We start from the raw sequence: 15,811 nt of genomic DNA, 5'->3' as shown, positions 1-15,811 counted from the left end.
AAACGCAAAAAGGAAACTTGTCGTCAATTAGCATCTTTTGCTCTAAACGTGATCGAAACACTTCCTCACTATATACAAAACTGTTCTATTGAGGCCTTAAACTGGTGGTTAAAAGTAAAAAGTAAAATCTAAGCTTTCGCTGATCAACGGCATCATCAGGGATGAGAAAATATTCCGCGCGCGCTATGGAGTGTCTCTAAACAAAGGACATCTAAAAGCGCTTAGGAATCGTCTCTAAAGTCGAATATTAAAATAGAAGGTCTGCGAATTCAATACATTCTTCTCGGGAATTGAGTGTAGGCTTGTATTTTCTAATGTAAAGTGCTTCATAGAGGCGTGGATTAGCGGGGTCATTTTAGCTCATAATAATCTTGACATCAATGCCTTTTTAGTCTTCGTTCTGGCAGGAATAGATGTGTTTTTTAACACAGGAGTTTTCGTTATTGATATGTTCTCATACGCGGTCGTGGATGAAACGTTTAGTGCTACCAATATATTGTTGATTGCAGCTGTTACACGTGAGCTAGTACACTGCATTTTTTCGTAAACATAATCTGGTGTTAGAGATAAGGCATTTGTCTCTAGTGCGTTTGCGCGCCGTGGAGGAGTGGGATAGGGCTTGTCTGAGAGAGTAGGATTTGTGAGCAATGCGTACTGGGATGTTTTCTCTTCCGAAAATGTTAGTGATCCTGCGATTGAGTCGTTCAGAGATGTAAGGGATCTTAAGATATGACCATTCTGTGTTGCCAGGTTGGGGGTTTCGATGTGGATTTTACGGGCGTTTTGTCTGCTCTATACTGTTCTCTGGATAACCGTTGAGGCGAAGGATGTCATCGAATGTGTTTAGTTGTTGTTTTGCAGATATATTTGAGGAGCATCTGTTTTTGATGCGTTTTCACTCGTTGCCAATGAAGTTGAGTTTAGATTTGGTTGGCATAGCTGATTGATGGTGGACAAATAGCGGTTTCTTGGGTGTTTTTTTGTAGAATTCAAAAGAGCTGTTGCCATCCTTGGATATGGTGACTTTGAAATCGAGTAATGACAATGACAGGCCACTCGATGTTGTTTCTGGTTTTTCAATTTCGAATTTCAAATTAGGATGCACATTGTTTATTACGTCGTGAAAGTGGTGAGATGTTTCTTCATTGATTGTTTGGAGATAGATATCATCAACATATCTCTTGTAAGGGTTTATCATTAGGTGCGAGGAGAGGGCGATGGTTTCAAGATTGTCCATAAATAGGATAGCCAGTGTGCCTGAAATTCTGGAAGCCATGCAGGTAGGCCCTCTCTTTGGCGAAAAAACTTGATCTATGAAGGAAAAATACATGTTGTTTAGCGCGACTTGGAGGAGGTCTGAGACGTCTTGTCTGCAGAGGTGGAGTACTGGGTTTAGGATTCTGTCTGTAGCTTTGGTGATGGCTTCCTGTATAGGAATTTTGGTGTATAAGGATACCACATCGAGGCTGCATGAATAAGGTAACGCTTTGTTTGTTGTAAGATCGCCAGACGGAATACATCTAATGAGTTCGAGACTGTTTTCTAAATGGGCTGGGACATTTTTTAGCATCGGTTTAAGGGCGTGGAGCCATGAAATGCGTTGGGTGGGTCCATTGATATTGGATACGATAGGTCGCATTTTGATGTCGGGGCTTGCTTTGTGTGTCTTGATGAGATAGTAGAACCGGGGCAGATCCGTGTTTGACGCGAGGAAGCTCTCTTGGATAAAGGTAGGGAATTCATTTTGTGGGCAGATCTTCTTCCAGGCTGCGTTAACTTTATTTTCAACAGTCTTGGCTGACATGCGGGGCACCTTTTGGTAGGTGATGGCGTCACAAAGGCATTGATGTCAAGATTATTATGAGCGAAAACGACCCCGCTAATCTACGCCTCTGTGAAGCATTTTACATTAGAAAGTACAAGCCCACACTCAATTCCCGAGAAGAATGTACTGAATTCGCAGAACTGCTATTTTAATATTCTATTTTAGAGACGATTCCTAAGCGCTTTTAGAGGTCCTTTGTTTAGAGACACTCCAATATTAGAGTTTTGTATTCTACTCACAGTTCATTTCTATAGCTTTCATACATACGTCACATCTTTTACACATTTCACCCTACACCTTTTTTGCATATATATAGCGCGTGCGGAATATTTTCTAATCCCTGAAGGTGCCGTTGATCGGCGAAAGCTTGGATTTTACTTTTTACTTTTAAACAGCAGTTTAAGGCCTCAAAAGAGCAGTTTTATATATATTTTAATCATGCTGCTGAAGGATAGCATGAGCAGATTACTTCCTACACTGTTTACATTGCTGCAGTAACAACATGCTGACGTCACAAGTAAAGACCAGACCTTAAGTTCCATGAAAGAACACGATCTCGCACTTGGCTCTCTTTCAGACAACATGATACTTCATTCAATAGAACTGTGTTCACCGCGGATACTATTCACCTGGATTTTGCAGCTAAGAATCTTTACTGTAAAAGGCGTCATTGCAAAATGAATGTGATTATTTCTTTGTTTAAAGAGGTGATATGTCAAAAATCAGAAGGGAAAGTACGTAAAGTATATTGTATAGTATAAAGTATAGGCAGCTGAGGGCCTTCGTTACTTGAAGCAGTGATACCCCCTGAGACGTCGAAAATTAAAATAAGTTGACTCCATAGTGTATTTGTAACCACGAGATTGACCACGATTTAGGTTGTAAGAAACTGATGGATACAAAAAATTATTGTTATTTATTCGGAACTAACTCCAAATATGGGTATGTTTGTTTCCAAGAAGGACTTTATAAAAAATGTTAAAGTGGCTCTGTCACACTCTTTTGATCCCTTCATAAAATGCTAATAATAATAATCATCATCATCATCATCATCATAATCACTTTAAAGAAATGAGATAGATTACTAAAGACCGTCGTTGGGAATGACATAAAATGAAATGTTCTGGAAATGCCCGATCACCGGTTTTTCGGATTAACATTTCTGGAATTAAAGAGCCTATAAAATGCCCGAAGTATAATAGACTAGTTTGTGAATCATTTATTTTTCATTGTGCTATTGGTCACCAGAGCTTTGCGAAATTGTAAATTAGAAAAAGCTAAACGTCTTAAGTACCTCTGTTTGTAAGGAGCCAGTAAATATTAGCGTCCCAATATAGTTAAAACCAGATTCAATTTCAGTCGCGAGAGAACATCTTAAGCGCTTGAGATACTTTGATGTGATTAATATGATGTACCATCGGGTATTCTAATGTTCTTTTATGTATACGAATTTAGGAGTGAATGAAGAAAAAGAATCCATTGTGATTTACATCTCTGCGGTTAAGTTTGAAAAATAAATTATCTTGCGTGCCTATCTAGATAGAATATATACAGGCTATTGTAGCTGGAGACAATGGTCATCTTCCTGTTTAAATAGAACGACCAGAATTCCCAGCATCTCAGTAAGGAAATTTAACATAATGTAATCTAAATATTGACACATTCGACTGAAAGTTGCAATTGGTATATCTATTCAAGAATTTAAGAACTAGAGCTTTGGGTCGCAATTTGATGTCTTCTCTCGTTAGTCGTTCAGCCATGGAATGCGAATTGCAAAGCGATGATATGATTCAGGTCAGAGAAAGTTGTTTGTACGTAATTTAGTTTAACTGATATTTACGATCCGTTTTATAAGCAATATTGAAGAAAGGCATACCGATATCTCATGCTCGATTAAATAACTAAGGAGAAAAAAATTCTACTCGTGCTTGCTGCAACTTGAATCACCAAATTCAGTGATGTGCTGAACTGGGAAAAAAATCAATAATTAACTTATTTGGAAACAAAATATCATTTTAGTTATTATAGAGTTACTTTCAAATACGGGAATAAAAAAAAAACCGGGTAATGTTACCCTTACGGAATATAGTTATAGATACTAACGAACCAAAACCATCAACGCATATAGGAGAACTACTATTCATTTGAGAAAAAAAGATAGATCTTGTTTAAGGTCGGCATTTTTATTCTCTTTATAGTTGTCTGGAAAACGCTGCCCAAGCTCTTGATTTTTGTTGCCACTTGTCAAATTGTCGTTAAAACAAACTCTCAACAATGTCCTGCATTTGGATCTGAGGAGTCCATCTTGGGATGGATGTTGCAAGGTCACATCTATCAAACAATGATGGCCAATATTGGACTTCATTGCCTTTCGGCCTGCTTCAAGGATGATCGTTGCCAAAGCTTCAACTTTGTGATGTCTCTCCAAATGTGCGAATTCAGTGATCGTACCAAAGAAGCCAGACCTGAGGATTTTATTGCAGATGCAGACAGACATTATTTCAGAAAATACATAAAGAGAGGTAAGTGGAATTTTAGAAGGTTTGTTGCAAGAAAGGACTGCTAAAGCAAACATAAAGAAATAATACAAGTTTCTCAATTTCAGCCCAATTAGGCTCCATCTCTGAACTAGCAGCTGAGTCCTGTAAGGAAATTAAGATGAGTGAGGGACGAGCCTCCAACGGCAAATACTGGATGTCTTCAATAAAGCCAGGGATTCCAGTACATGCATTTTGCGATATGAAAACCGAAGGTGAGAATTGATAACTTCTTACTTCTTTTATCTCCTCCTCCTTCTCCTTCTTCATCTCTACCCCCGCGTCAGGCCTGATTCCTCTACATTTTCATCTTCATCTCCATCTCGAACCCCATCTTCATTTTCACCTACGTCTGCATCTTAATCCTCATCTATTTTTTTTAATTTTTCTTTTTTATCAGAATTCCTTCCTCCAACATTTTCTACATACTTATGACTGTTATATTTACCTGTCTATCTTCATCGGCAACTGCATCCGCCTCATCTTTTTCACCTCCACTTTTCTTTGCTTAACCTCGTGTGTATTCTCTTTTCTGCAGCAACCCCTCTAGCTGTCTCGTCCTCCACCACTTTCTCTTCTTTTACGTTTTAATGGTTCCCTCGAAGCAAAAATAAATTGGGTAAGGGAGGGGGATGGGGAGGGGGTGTTGGTAAGCAGATGGACTGCATGCTAATTGCAGTTAAATTAAAGTTGTTCCTTTACCTTGTAGACGTTGATGAATGCACTGCTTCTTCATCCGTGTGTCATGAAAATGCTGCATGCAACAACACTCTTGGTTCCTACCAGTGCACTTGCAAGCGCGGATACGCTGGGGACGGAAAAATCTGCAGTAATTTAAATAAGCACATACGGTGTGAGCATTACCGTGTGATAGCCGCAGTATTGACGAGACCCTTCCCCAGCTTCATGGGAACCTTTTACTCTCAGTGGTTGACACAGCAAAGGGTACTAGCAAGTCGAACGCGATCACGCGTCCATTTTCGTACAAAGGCACTGTCCTAAACTGTTTGAACTGCAACTGTTGTTGTTTAAAGCCATTAGAGCACACGCAAGGCTGACCTTCTTTTTTCCTTCTGGCGTTTCTCTGGCATTGCATTTGATCGAGTTGACCCAATCGGTTGGCTCAGTTACCTCTCCAATAATATCGTCTGCGGGCATGTTTTCTAACTCTTCACGTTTGTGTCGATTTGTCACGATTGGTGTGAGACAGGAAATTACTAATCACCAGCCTCAACAAAGCCACTTACATCTTTCACTCATGTCTAGCGGCAGACCGTATTTTACTTGCCCATGCATGGGGCACCACCTGGGACTTTAAGGGTCAAACTGATATCTTTTTCTTGCACGTTAAGCCCTACATAAAAGATGGGTTATGGATCATTTCATAGTTGTAGGCATTCGATTTCTAAAAAACCCCTGTCATATAAATTCTGACTATGATTGACAAAGTCAAAAGCCATCTCACTGAAATCTAACTTAAGGTGTGGGTTTGAAGATCGACCGCACGTTAATCGCGCTTAACGTTTTTCCTGTTATAGGATAAAAGTTGTTTGGCAACGGGCGATTTGACAATTGAAAAATGCGAGTGTTAGGCAGGACTCAGACGTACGTCCTCCGTAACACTGGCGTTCTCTTGTTCATTCTGTTACCCTAACATTGTTGCTGCGCAAGTTGTGTTTCACTTTACAAATAAAGGCTCATTGACTGCATAATTTTTACCTTGTTAGCATTAGTATTGACAGCACTAGGTTAATAGAATATTTGAAGTATTAAACAGGTCGCGTTTAAATTCCACTGCTCTGAAGGAAACTGTCGTGATTGCGTTAAGGATGCAATTTATGACATTTTATGAAATCGGATAAAATAAATTTCCGTTTCTGAGATTAAAAAAGGTTCAATTTTAAGCGAACACGCCTGGAGAAAAGAGAAGTTCTGTAAAACACGAATTTGAATCACATATTTCTTGAGCGAGTTTGACTGTATCCAAACATCCTCGGTACACTGTATTTTTATACAGTATTTTGCTGTGTTTTATTTTAATTAAAATAGACTAGGAGACGCCATCACTTAAAGCAAAACTCACTGGGTCGGGTTTGGAGATTGACCGCATGTTACTGTACTCGCGGTTAAAGTTGTTCCTTTATGTTGTAGATGTTGATGAATGCACTGCTTCTTCACCTGTGTGTCATGTGAATGCTACATGCAACAACGCTATTGGCTCCTACCAGTGCACGTGCAAGCCCGGATACGCTGGGGACGGAAAAGCTTGCAGAGGTAAGACCACCAAATGCAGCTCAACCTGACAAACATTTTCGACAAGTAAGAAGGGAGTGACTGAAATATACATGTAGAGTAAGAGGTAGTTACAGTAAACGTTTTGGAATATTACGTCATTGTAATGACTTTTACCTTTATCTGTTTCCATCTTCATTTTCCTCATCTTTTTAACAGAATTCCTTCTTTTTTTTAACTCTTTCGAACTCATTTTTGTCTTGCAATCCAGTGAATTTCCTTTTCCTTTTTTGCTCTCTTTCTCTTTCTCTTTCTCCACCACTTTCTTTTCGCTTTCCTTATCCTGTTGGACTTCAGCGTGGGGAGGGTTTGAAGATTGACCAACATATGTACATTGCGTTATCTATATGTAATGGTTTTTTGTCTTTCTACGAGACATGTCTCTTGTCTCCCTGCTCCTTTTTATTTATTTATTTATTTTTTAATTTTACGGATGTTCTCTTGTTCATTCTGTTACCCTTACATTGTTGCTGCGCAAGTTGTGTTAAGAAAAAAAAAAAGGCTCATTGACTGCATAATTTTTACCTTGTTATATCGTTAGTATTGACAGCACTAAGTTTATAGAACATTTAAATTATTAAACAGTGTGCATTAAAATTATTCTGCTGTGACCGGAGCTGTCGTGATTGCGTTACGGATGGGTTTGTGACATTTTATGAAATCAGATATATTTTGGAGTAGTTCTCAAATGACTGTCGAAAGTAATTACCCGATTGCAATTGCTACGCTTGGTGATTGGTTTAAAAATTACGCCCCAGTCTATCAACCAATGAGACGGAAAACGAAAACCAATTACGACTTGCACGCGCAATTTTTGCCGTGCCTTAAGGAAGTTACATTGAACTGCTACGAATTTGGATTGGTTCATTGCGCTGTTTACATCTGTTGTGCATGATGGAAGAAATTACTTTGGTATTTCTTTTACGATACTCATTTGAAAACAGCTCAAATTTCTGTGTCCCACTTTTTTGTCATCATTATCATCGTCCTCGTTATCATAAGCAACCATTTTATCCCTTTTATTTTGCAGTATTTTGTTTTTCTACCTTTATTTATTTATTTTCTTTCGATATTTAACTTGTTCCATAAGATACGCCTCCGCACATTGTTCCTTCGTCCTCGAAGTTATGAAGCAAAATTATTATTATATTAAACACCAATTTTGTCATTGTACCTTTTCTCAGCCTCCGCAGAAACAACGGTGACTGTATCATATTCTTGCTCAAGTAATTTGCTTGTCCTCGACGTCAGCAATACAAGCGGAATAATACGATCAAACTACAAATTCCGAGTCCAGTCAACGTACAGCAGCAATATGGATTGTTTCTGGAATTTTTCTTCAAACGCCAAGCTTCATCTTACCTTCTTCCGGTGGATATGATTTCGTCACCGTGTACGATGGGAACTCATCGTCCTCCCCTTTGCTTGGGAGATTCACCGGAAGTTCTGTTCCTTCGCCTATCACTAGTTCTTCAAATCAACTCTGCGTTCGCTTTACATCCAATAACGTAACTCAATACAGTGGATTTGTCGCACGTTACGCAGGTATTGCTCCAAACGTACATAGAACTGATAGCCGTACAGAGCCGCAAATTTATGGCATCCATTGAACTGATGTATACCTTCACATTCTGACGAAATTCAGAATGCAGGGATGGACTGGTGGTGTTAAAATTCGCCTGTTAGCAATGCGGATGGTTGGCGCCATAGTGGATTGAGTCCGTTAGTTCGCTGCTCTGCTCGGACAGGCTTTTTGTGTTTCTTTGCTTGTTTATTTTTCAGTATTTTTTGGGATGTGGGGTTGGAAGAGGGGGGGGGGGGGGGGGAGGGGAGGGCTTCTTCACGTTGCTGTCGATTTGACACGATTGGTGTGAGACAGGAAATTACCAATCAAAAGAATTAGCTTCACCAATCAACCACCAAGTCCAAATAATACTTTTACTTTTCCTTCTTCAAGCACTGACAGGGGACGACTTTTCGACATTCTACCATTAGGAGCAAAGATGTGTTAGTACCATACATATCTATCGAAAGCAGGGGTCAAAACGCAGTTCCCAACAGCAAAAAGCACGACAAAAATCTAGGGACAGCACGACGAACACAGACACAAGCAAGTTAGGATATGGCAAAGCACGGTAGAAGTAGGCGCGCCGTATTAGAGAGAGTAATATAGTGGTGGCACGCCAATCAAATGAGGTCAGGCATATTGTATTTGCAAAGGAATCATCAAAGGTTTTGGGTAATGATACCTGGTTCAACTGAAACAATACGAGCATATGCCATACGACATTTTTCTCGAGATACTCGACTAAAAACACAACAGTGAAACCACTAATGATCACATGACAGGCTAAATCTTGTTAATCCATCAACTGAACAAGCGTTCGGTATAGAAAACAACCATATGTTAGCAAAAGGCACTCTTCACAAGGCAGAGTTACACCGTATTAACGATCAAAACCGAAAGGCCACAAGGCCTACGAGGGTAAACATCACGACAGGAGTAAAGTTGGCTACCACTGTGCGGGTGAAGTGTATTGAAAAGTGTAGCTAGCGAGTCAAAGGGGCGTTGGAGCCACGACCTCTTTCCTTGTACCTGCTTATATTGCATTGTACCCATTATTAGTTTGTTGCTGTTTCTGTTTCTAACTTGAACACGGTGCGCCTATTCCTCTCTTGCCATGCCTGGTTGTTTCAAATCTCCTATGCCCAGTCAATAGTATCTAAGTTTTTGTAGTACGCGTTCCTTTCAGGAACCTGGCCCTGGCTCAATCCGTCTAAAGGGTGGCTCCAAATCAAGTGGCAGAGTAGAGATTTTCTACAAAGGTCAGTGGGGTACAATTTGCGACGACACTTGGGATATTAACGATGCGAGAGTAATATGCAGACAGCTTGGATTCCCTGGTGCTTCTGCAGCGTACCATGGTTCTTACTATGGTCCAGGTATTGGTCCTATTTGGATGGATGACGTAGCTTGCTCAGGCAGCGAGGCGCACATCTACGATTGCAGGAATCGAGGATGGGGTGTCCATGACTGCACTCACAGCAGAGATGCCAGTGTAAACTGTTCCTGGATTCGTCTAGCTGATGGCGGAGCTAACTATGGCCGCGTTGAAGTTTATCATGACGGACAATGGGGCACAGTGTGTGATGATCACTGGGATATGAATGATACCAGCGTAGCGTGTCGCCAGTTCGGTTTCTCTGGAGCTGCACGTCAGTACCAAAATGCATATTATGGCCAAGGATCAGGTCCGATCTGGTTAGATGATGTGCACTGCGCTGGTGGAGAAGCTTCCCTATCTTTCTGTAGCCATAATGGATGGGAAATTCACAACTGCGGTCACGGTGAAGATGCAAGCGTGGTTTGTTATTAACTCTTTCATTTAGCAATTACTTTTTGCTTCATTTCACATAATTTCAAAATATTAATAAGTTAGTGTCCTAATTATCATCCTTTATTATGATATCATATTTGTAGCGATGATACCTTTGGTCTCCGTTGTGAGTATTACGAAGCGAGAAAATAAAATAATAATGCAATGAAAACAGTAGAACAAGGCCAAAGCGGAACGACAGGAATGGAAATCTAAAAGTAAGATCATCTCATTTCGAGTATATAAAGTTTTTCTGTCACACTTTGATCCTTTTATTCCTAGTCTTCCTTTTACAAGGCATTGTTAACAAGGCTTGGGTTGATATTTGTTAATTGACACTGATTGCTTAAAGGCAACGTGTCCAAAATAAATTGACCTTATCCCGCGCGAACACTTGTCCTTTCCACGTTCGTGTGGCTACGTCATCCATCATTTGAATGAAAGCGAGGCTGGGATTAACTTTGTTATGCAGAAGACGTCATCGCTAGTTTTAACTGGTTGTATTTACAGAAAGCAAGCGACCGGATTCGTATTCAGGACCAAGGCAAGAGAGTATAAAGGTAACAGAAGTAATCTCTCATATTGTCCCTATTCCCATCGTAATCCCTCTTAAGTTATTTTTAGATCTCCTGCGTAGTCCGGTATTCCCACAAGGATTAACTGATTTTCGCGAACGACGCGAGTCATTGGGTGAGAATTCGCTCAGCTGTAAAAATGGGGACATATGATTGCCTATCAGGTAACCCTCGTGGAAATACCGGATCTCGCAGGAGATCTAAAAATAACTTAAGAGGGATTACGATGACAATAGCGCCAATATGAGGGATTACCTCTCTTACCTTCATACTCTCTTAACCAAAGTCAACTCCAGCCTTTCCTTTTTTTGCTTCTTTCTTTTCTTCGTTTCCGTTTTTCTTTCGTCATACAGTTGAGCACCTCACCCTTGTGCGTTCTTATGAACCAGACGAGATGAGCCAAGAAACGTTTGTTCTTCACAGAATTAACCTTTTTGCAACTCAGAGTGCAGTTTTCGTTCACGAAATCTAGATTTTTTTGTGCATTCTCCATTTTGATCCCAATTTTTACAATGCTTGTTTTTATTATTGCAACCTAGAGAAAATAATTTGCGTGACTAATAAAATTAACATGATATCCAAATAAGGGAAGATTCACGTGGATTGCGTGCTAAAAGCATAAGATTTGGGCTTTAAATTTCTTTGGTCATAGAGATGGTTATGCTCTGGTTTATTGAGATTGAAATCACGAAGATTTCCTTGAGAATTTATAACGTATATTTTGACCTTAACAAAAGTTATTATTGGAGATACTACATTTATTGTATGGCAAGCAATTCTCGGACTAAATGGAGCACTCTGATTGGCTGGCTTTCGGTCGGGATTTTACAGTAGGAACCAATGCCTTAGACACAATCCGTTTCTGTATTTTTTTCTCTCTCCCGGGAAAGTCAAGTTGAGCGAAACACTATTTTTTTTTTTAAAAAAAGCGGAAATTTAATTTTATCATCACAGTAAATTTATAGCGTGCGAAATTTAGTTTCCCATGTAAAACAATGTCGTTTAAAGTTCATTGGTGGATGGCGAAGATTACGAACATTCACCAAGCGAAGAAGTGTCCGATTACTCAAACAAACGATGCCATATAATAAACATTTTACTAACCTCAATTGTTCGGGAACGTTCTGGGGAATATTGGATCTCGGTCGTTTTTGTGCGGCCACGACCAAGGGCCAAAAATCCTCAGTACGGCCCTCACGCTCGGTTAGTAGGAGGTTACTATCGCAAGTTACATTGATCGATATTGATGGTGACCCGGCGATACTCGGAAGTAGTCGAACTTTCGACCTTCCGACTACTGGTTCAGATGCTCTACTACTGTGATAGATGTTAACCCCGGTAAATGAAAGGAAGATATTTTTACCGATGGTGACTCGGGGATACTCGAAAAAATCCTAGTGCTCCTTTGCAAGAGTCCAACCTTCGTCCTTCCGATTACTAGTGCAGATGCTCTACCACTGTGACACATGTTAACCCCTGTGAATGAAAGGAAGATATTTGTAACGATGGTGATTCGTGGATACTCGGAAAAATCCGAGTGCTCCTTCGCAGTAGTCGAACCTTCGACCTTCCGATTACTGGTTCAGATGCTCTACTATTGTGATAGATGTTAACCCCGGTAAATGAAAGGAAGACATTTTTACCGATGGTGACTCGGGGATACTCGAAAAAATCCTAGTGCTCCTTTGCAGGAGTCCAACCTTCGTCCTTCCGATTACTAGTTCAGATGCTCTACCACTGTGACACATGTTAACTCCGGTGAATGAAAGGAAGATATTTTTACCGATGGTGATTCGGGGATACTCGGAAAAATCCGAGTGCTCCTTCGCAGTAGTCGAACCTTCGTCCTTCCGATGACTAGTTCAGATGCTCTGCCACTGTGACACATGTTAACCCCGGTGAATGAAAGGAAGATATTTTTACCGATGGTGATTCGGGGATACTCGGAAAAATCCGAGTGCTCCTTCGCAGTAGTCGAACCTTCGTCCTTCCGATGACTAGTTCAGATGCTCTGCCACTGTGACATGTGTTAACCCCGGTGAATGAAAGGAAGATATTTTTACCGATGGTGATTCGGGGATACTCGGAAAAATCCGAGTGCTCCTTCGCAGTAGTCGAACCTTCGACCTTCCGATTACTGGTTCAGATGCTCTACCACTGTGACACATGTTAACCCCGGTGAATGAAAGGAAGATGTTTTTACCGATGGTGACTCGGGGTTGCTCAGATGGAAAAGATCCGAGTGCTCCTTCGCAGGAGTAGAAGGTACGTCTCTCCGATTACAACTTCGGATGCAATGAGCCAACGGGTGATAGTGGGAACTTAGTTATTAAACTAGATTTAGGTTTGAATTGTCCCGCTATACTGCTACGACTGTTCGAAGTTATGGTGGATTCTCGCTACGTGTCATCTCCTTGATATAATAATAATAATAATAATAATAATAATAATAATAATAATAATAATAATAATAATAAGAAGAAGAAGAAGAAGAAGAAGAAGAAGAAGACGAAGAAGAAGAAGAAGAATTTTGTTGTCACAGCTTATTTGCATCAGTTTCAAGACAACAGCCTTGAGTGTGCATTTTACACTGCACTGATTTGATGATACTCCTTTATAATCTTACTACAAAAGGAGCAACTTTTCTAACAGTTTTGTGACAAATTTGGATAAGTAGACTGGCAAAGTCATTTTGCGGCCTACTCATCTTGCTGGGGAAACAAAACCAAAGTGACTTACCATTTTAAATGAATGCAAGTAAAAGAAACCTAGACTGTATTACTAAGGTCATGTGCATGCGTTCTATTAGAATTAGAGACAAATGATAAGCACTTACGTAAGCTTGTTACAAATTGTTCAAAACCAAGTAAGCACTGTTTCGACCCTGGAGAGAGGGTGCGCTAAGTCTTTCCCTTAAATTTCGCTCTTCTATTTACGGCTCCTTTTCCCCCTGCAATTGTGTATTTTTCTTTGTTTTGTTTTTTTTTTTTTTATCTTACCAGCTAAAAGTAAGTGATGTGATTACAGTTAGTCGGTGATTTCTCATCCAAATCGGTTTCAACCATCCTTTGTACTTACTATACTTTGTCTGTTTTCCAATCAACAAGTCGTCTTGTTTTGCGGTAGCAGCCAAGACAGGGAATGTTCGCCTTACAGTCTCACCTGTCGTGAAAGCATCGAAAAGAGTCGTCTTATGCAGATCTTCCGAGGAAGTTGTCGGAAAGAGCTCAGATGAGAGATCTACTTGTATTGCATCATTAAGTTATGTTTGTTTTTAGGTCTTTCAGATTTTCTTCGCTTTTCGGTTGTCCCATATTAGTGCTTAGAATGTCAGGTTTTCGTGATCAGCTTATTTCCGTCACGTTTTTCATTAAAAAGTGCTAAAATGACCCACTAAGGAAAGGCAGTCAGTTGTAACTTTTTTTACTCCGACGCGGGTATATTTTTAGGCCTTTTTCTGTCTCTGGCAGTCGTACGTACATGATTAACTATTTTCTCATGCTAAAGCGGGCCATTCCTCTGTCTGGGCCCTGATGGACAGATTGAATTCTGCGTACAACTATACTACAATGGATGCAGCTCAAATGTCAACTATTACTAGTTAGTAATTTTTCTTGTTGTTCTAACCATAGTTAATCGAGGGACTGGTTTTGAAACTTAAGCGAGAATAATGTTGTCGCAATCGATATTGAATTGACCGTGACAGTGCACAATCTTTTGTTTTCGCTTCGTATGGGTTTCACAAATTGGTTGCGCATAATTTAATTGAAGTAGTTTATTGGTTATCTTCTCTAAAAAAGGTGTGTTTTGCGCACCGTCAAGGCCAAAATTACAGACAAAACAACATGAAACAAAAAGACTTGCCGAATTTCACAACCATCTCCATGCATTAACTATGTTCTAACTGAAGAGAGAGAGAGTGTGAAGATTATCAGTCAAAAGGAAAATGCTGTGAAAGGAATTACTCTGCTTATAATTTCAGCTTTAGTTGTTGATTAAAATTGTTGATTATTATTTGCGAGGCTTGTTTGTTTTCTGCTGTCAGCACAGAAGTGTTTGATCACTGTAAAATGTATACACTAATGACGATTAATTTTGTACTTTATGCAGAAGAATAATCATTTCCGTATACACTATGTTGCTTTCTAGGGTTAGGAACGGGAGCTTCGTTTTTAGGCTTGGCTAAATCTATATATAGCGATTTTTTTTGTTTACAAACATTAACGTCACATTTCTTTTGATATTCAAATTTGCCAACCAAGGAACAAAGAAAGTCATTGTTTCAACAGCCAATTGGGTTCTGGTTGGCATAGTAAAAACAATAGGTGACGTCACGACAAACATTACAGAGTTATTAAACGTAAAATGGGTCTTTCCCAGCTAGAAACAATGGGCAGCATGCAGTAAGCCAAACAGGAATTATATCTGATATTAGCATAGACTAAAACAGCGGATTGCGTTGAACGTGCGCGCTGATTGGCTACTCAAACTCCTGATATCCTTTGCTATTCACCTCCGAACAGTTCGCGCGGAATTTGTGCCCGAAAATGTGACTGTAATCTTTGCAGGAATAAATGAGTTAAAATCATCCTTTGTGCTTTATTATCTCACCCTTTTAGAATATACTAAAACAACTATTCACCTCAGTGTCGGTGGCTTGTGGTGGATAACAATGCTTACATTGCAGGTAAATATCCTCCACTAGCCACCTCCACTTCGGTGGTTAGTTGCTAACTTATAGCAACTCTGTGAATAATACTATATCACTGTCATCTATTACCCTCTTTGACAGAGCGAGAAGGAAGGGAAACCTCTGCACGAATCTCTTTGGACGAATAATTAAACTCTTAACCTGTTTAAAACCAGCTATAACTAACTTGAATTTTTACGCTTGCCCAATGGCGGCTGAGTGGAAGTGACGTTGCATACTGTTCACGTAGCGCATGCGTGGCAGAACTTTGAGGAGAACCGTGCAGAGGTTAGGTCCTTTCTTGGTAGACAGGGAAAGCAAGGGACCTCTGCTAAGCAAGGTAATTACTTCTATTCGCGCGGACTACATTTCTGACAGTGCAATGTATTCTGAAAGCATCACGACATTTTTCACACTAAAAAATCTCGGTGTGAGTTTACACACAGTTTTAGCATGTGACTACATGGTATTGATTTCTCTAAAGAGTTATTTAATTCCACACCCGAGTAAAGTTC

General features: G+C 39.9%; 2 protein-coding genes and 1 pseudogene across 2 annotated transcripts; 2 read left to right on the top strand and 1 right to left on the bottom strand.

Moving 5' to 3' along the window:
• Positions 1-895: 895 nt before the first annotated feature.
• On the bottom strand, positions 896-1,804 carry LOC138002663 (uncharacterized). The gene has a single exon (XM_068848664.1). The coding sequence runs from the start codon at positions 1,802-1,804 to the stop codon at positions 896-898; it is 909 nt and encodes a 302-aa protein (XP_068704765.1).
• A 959-nt stretch (positions 1,805-2,763) lies between these two features.
• LOC138002662 (fibrillin-2-like) lies at positions 2,764-7,218 on the top strand. Its single transcript, XM_068848663.1, has 6 exons — positions 2,764-2,767; positions 4,024-4,347; positions 4,431-4,577; positions 5,072-5,344; positions 6,514-6,636; positions 7,196-7,218. The coding sequence occupies exons 1-6, from the start codon at positions 2,764-2,766 to the stop codon at positions 7,216-7,218; spliced, it is 894 nt and encodes a 297-aa protein (XP_068704764.1).
• LOC138004143 (neurotrypsin-like) lies at positions 6,518-10,031 on the top strand (annotated as a pseudogene).
• Positions 10,032-15,811: the final 5,780 nt, after the last annotated feature.

The sequence above is a fragment of the Montipora foliosa genome, chromosome 5 (assembly GCF_036669935.1).
Source record: "Montipora foliosa isolate CH-2021 chromosome 5, ASM3666993v2, whole genome shotgun sequence".
Lineage (NCBI taxonomy): Eukaryota > Metazoa > Cnidaria > Anthozoa > Scleractinia > Acroporidae > Montipora > Montipora foliosa.
The sequence above is the reverse complement of the archived record's forward strand: the minus strand, read 5'-3'. Positions and strand labels throughout refer to the sequence as shown.

Coding starts and splice junctions, on each gene's coding strand:
- LOC138002663 (XM_068848664.1), bottom strand. CDS start 1,804: ATGTCAGCCAAGACTGTTGAAAATAAAGTTAACGCAGCCTGGAAGAAG.
- LOC138002662 (XM_068848663.1), top strand. Junction 4,578..5,071: donor TTGCGATATGAAAACCGAAG/GTGAGAATTGAT, acceptor TTTACCTTGTAG/ACGTTGATGAATGCACTGCT. Junction 5,345..6,513: donor GCGATCACGCGTCCATTTTC/GTACAAAGGCAC, acceptor TTTATGTTGTAG/ATGTTGATGAATGCACTGCT.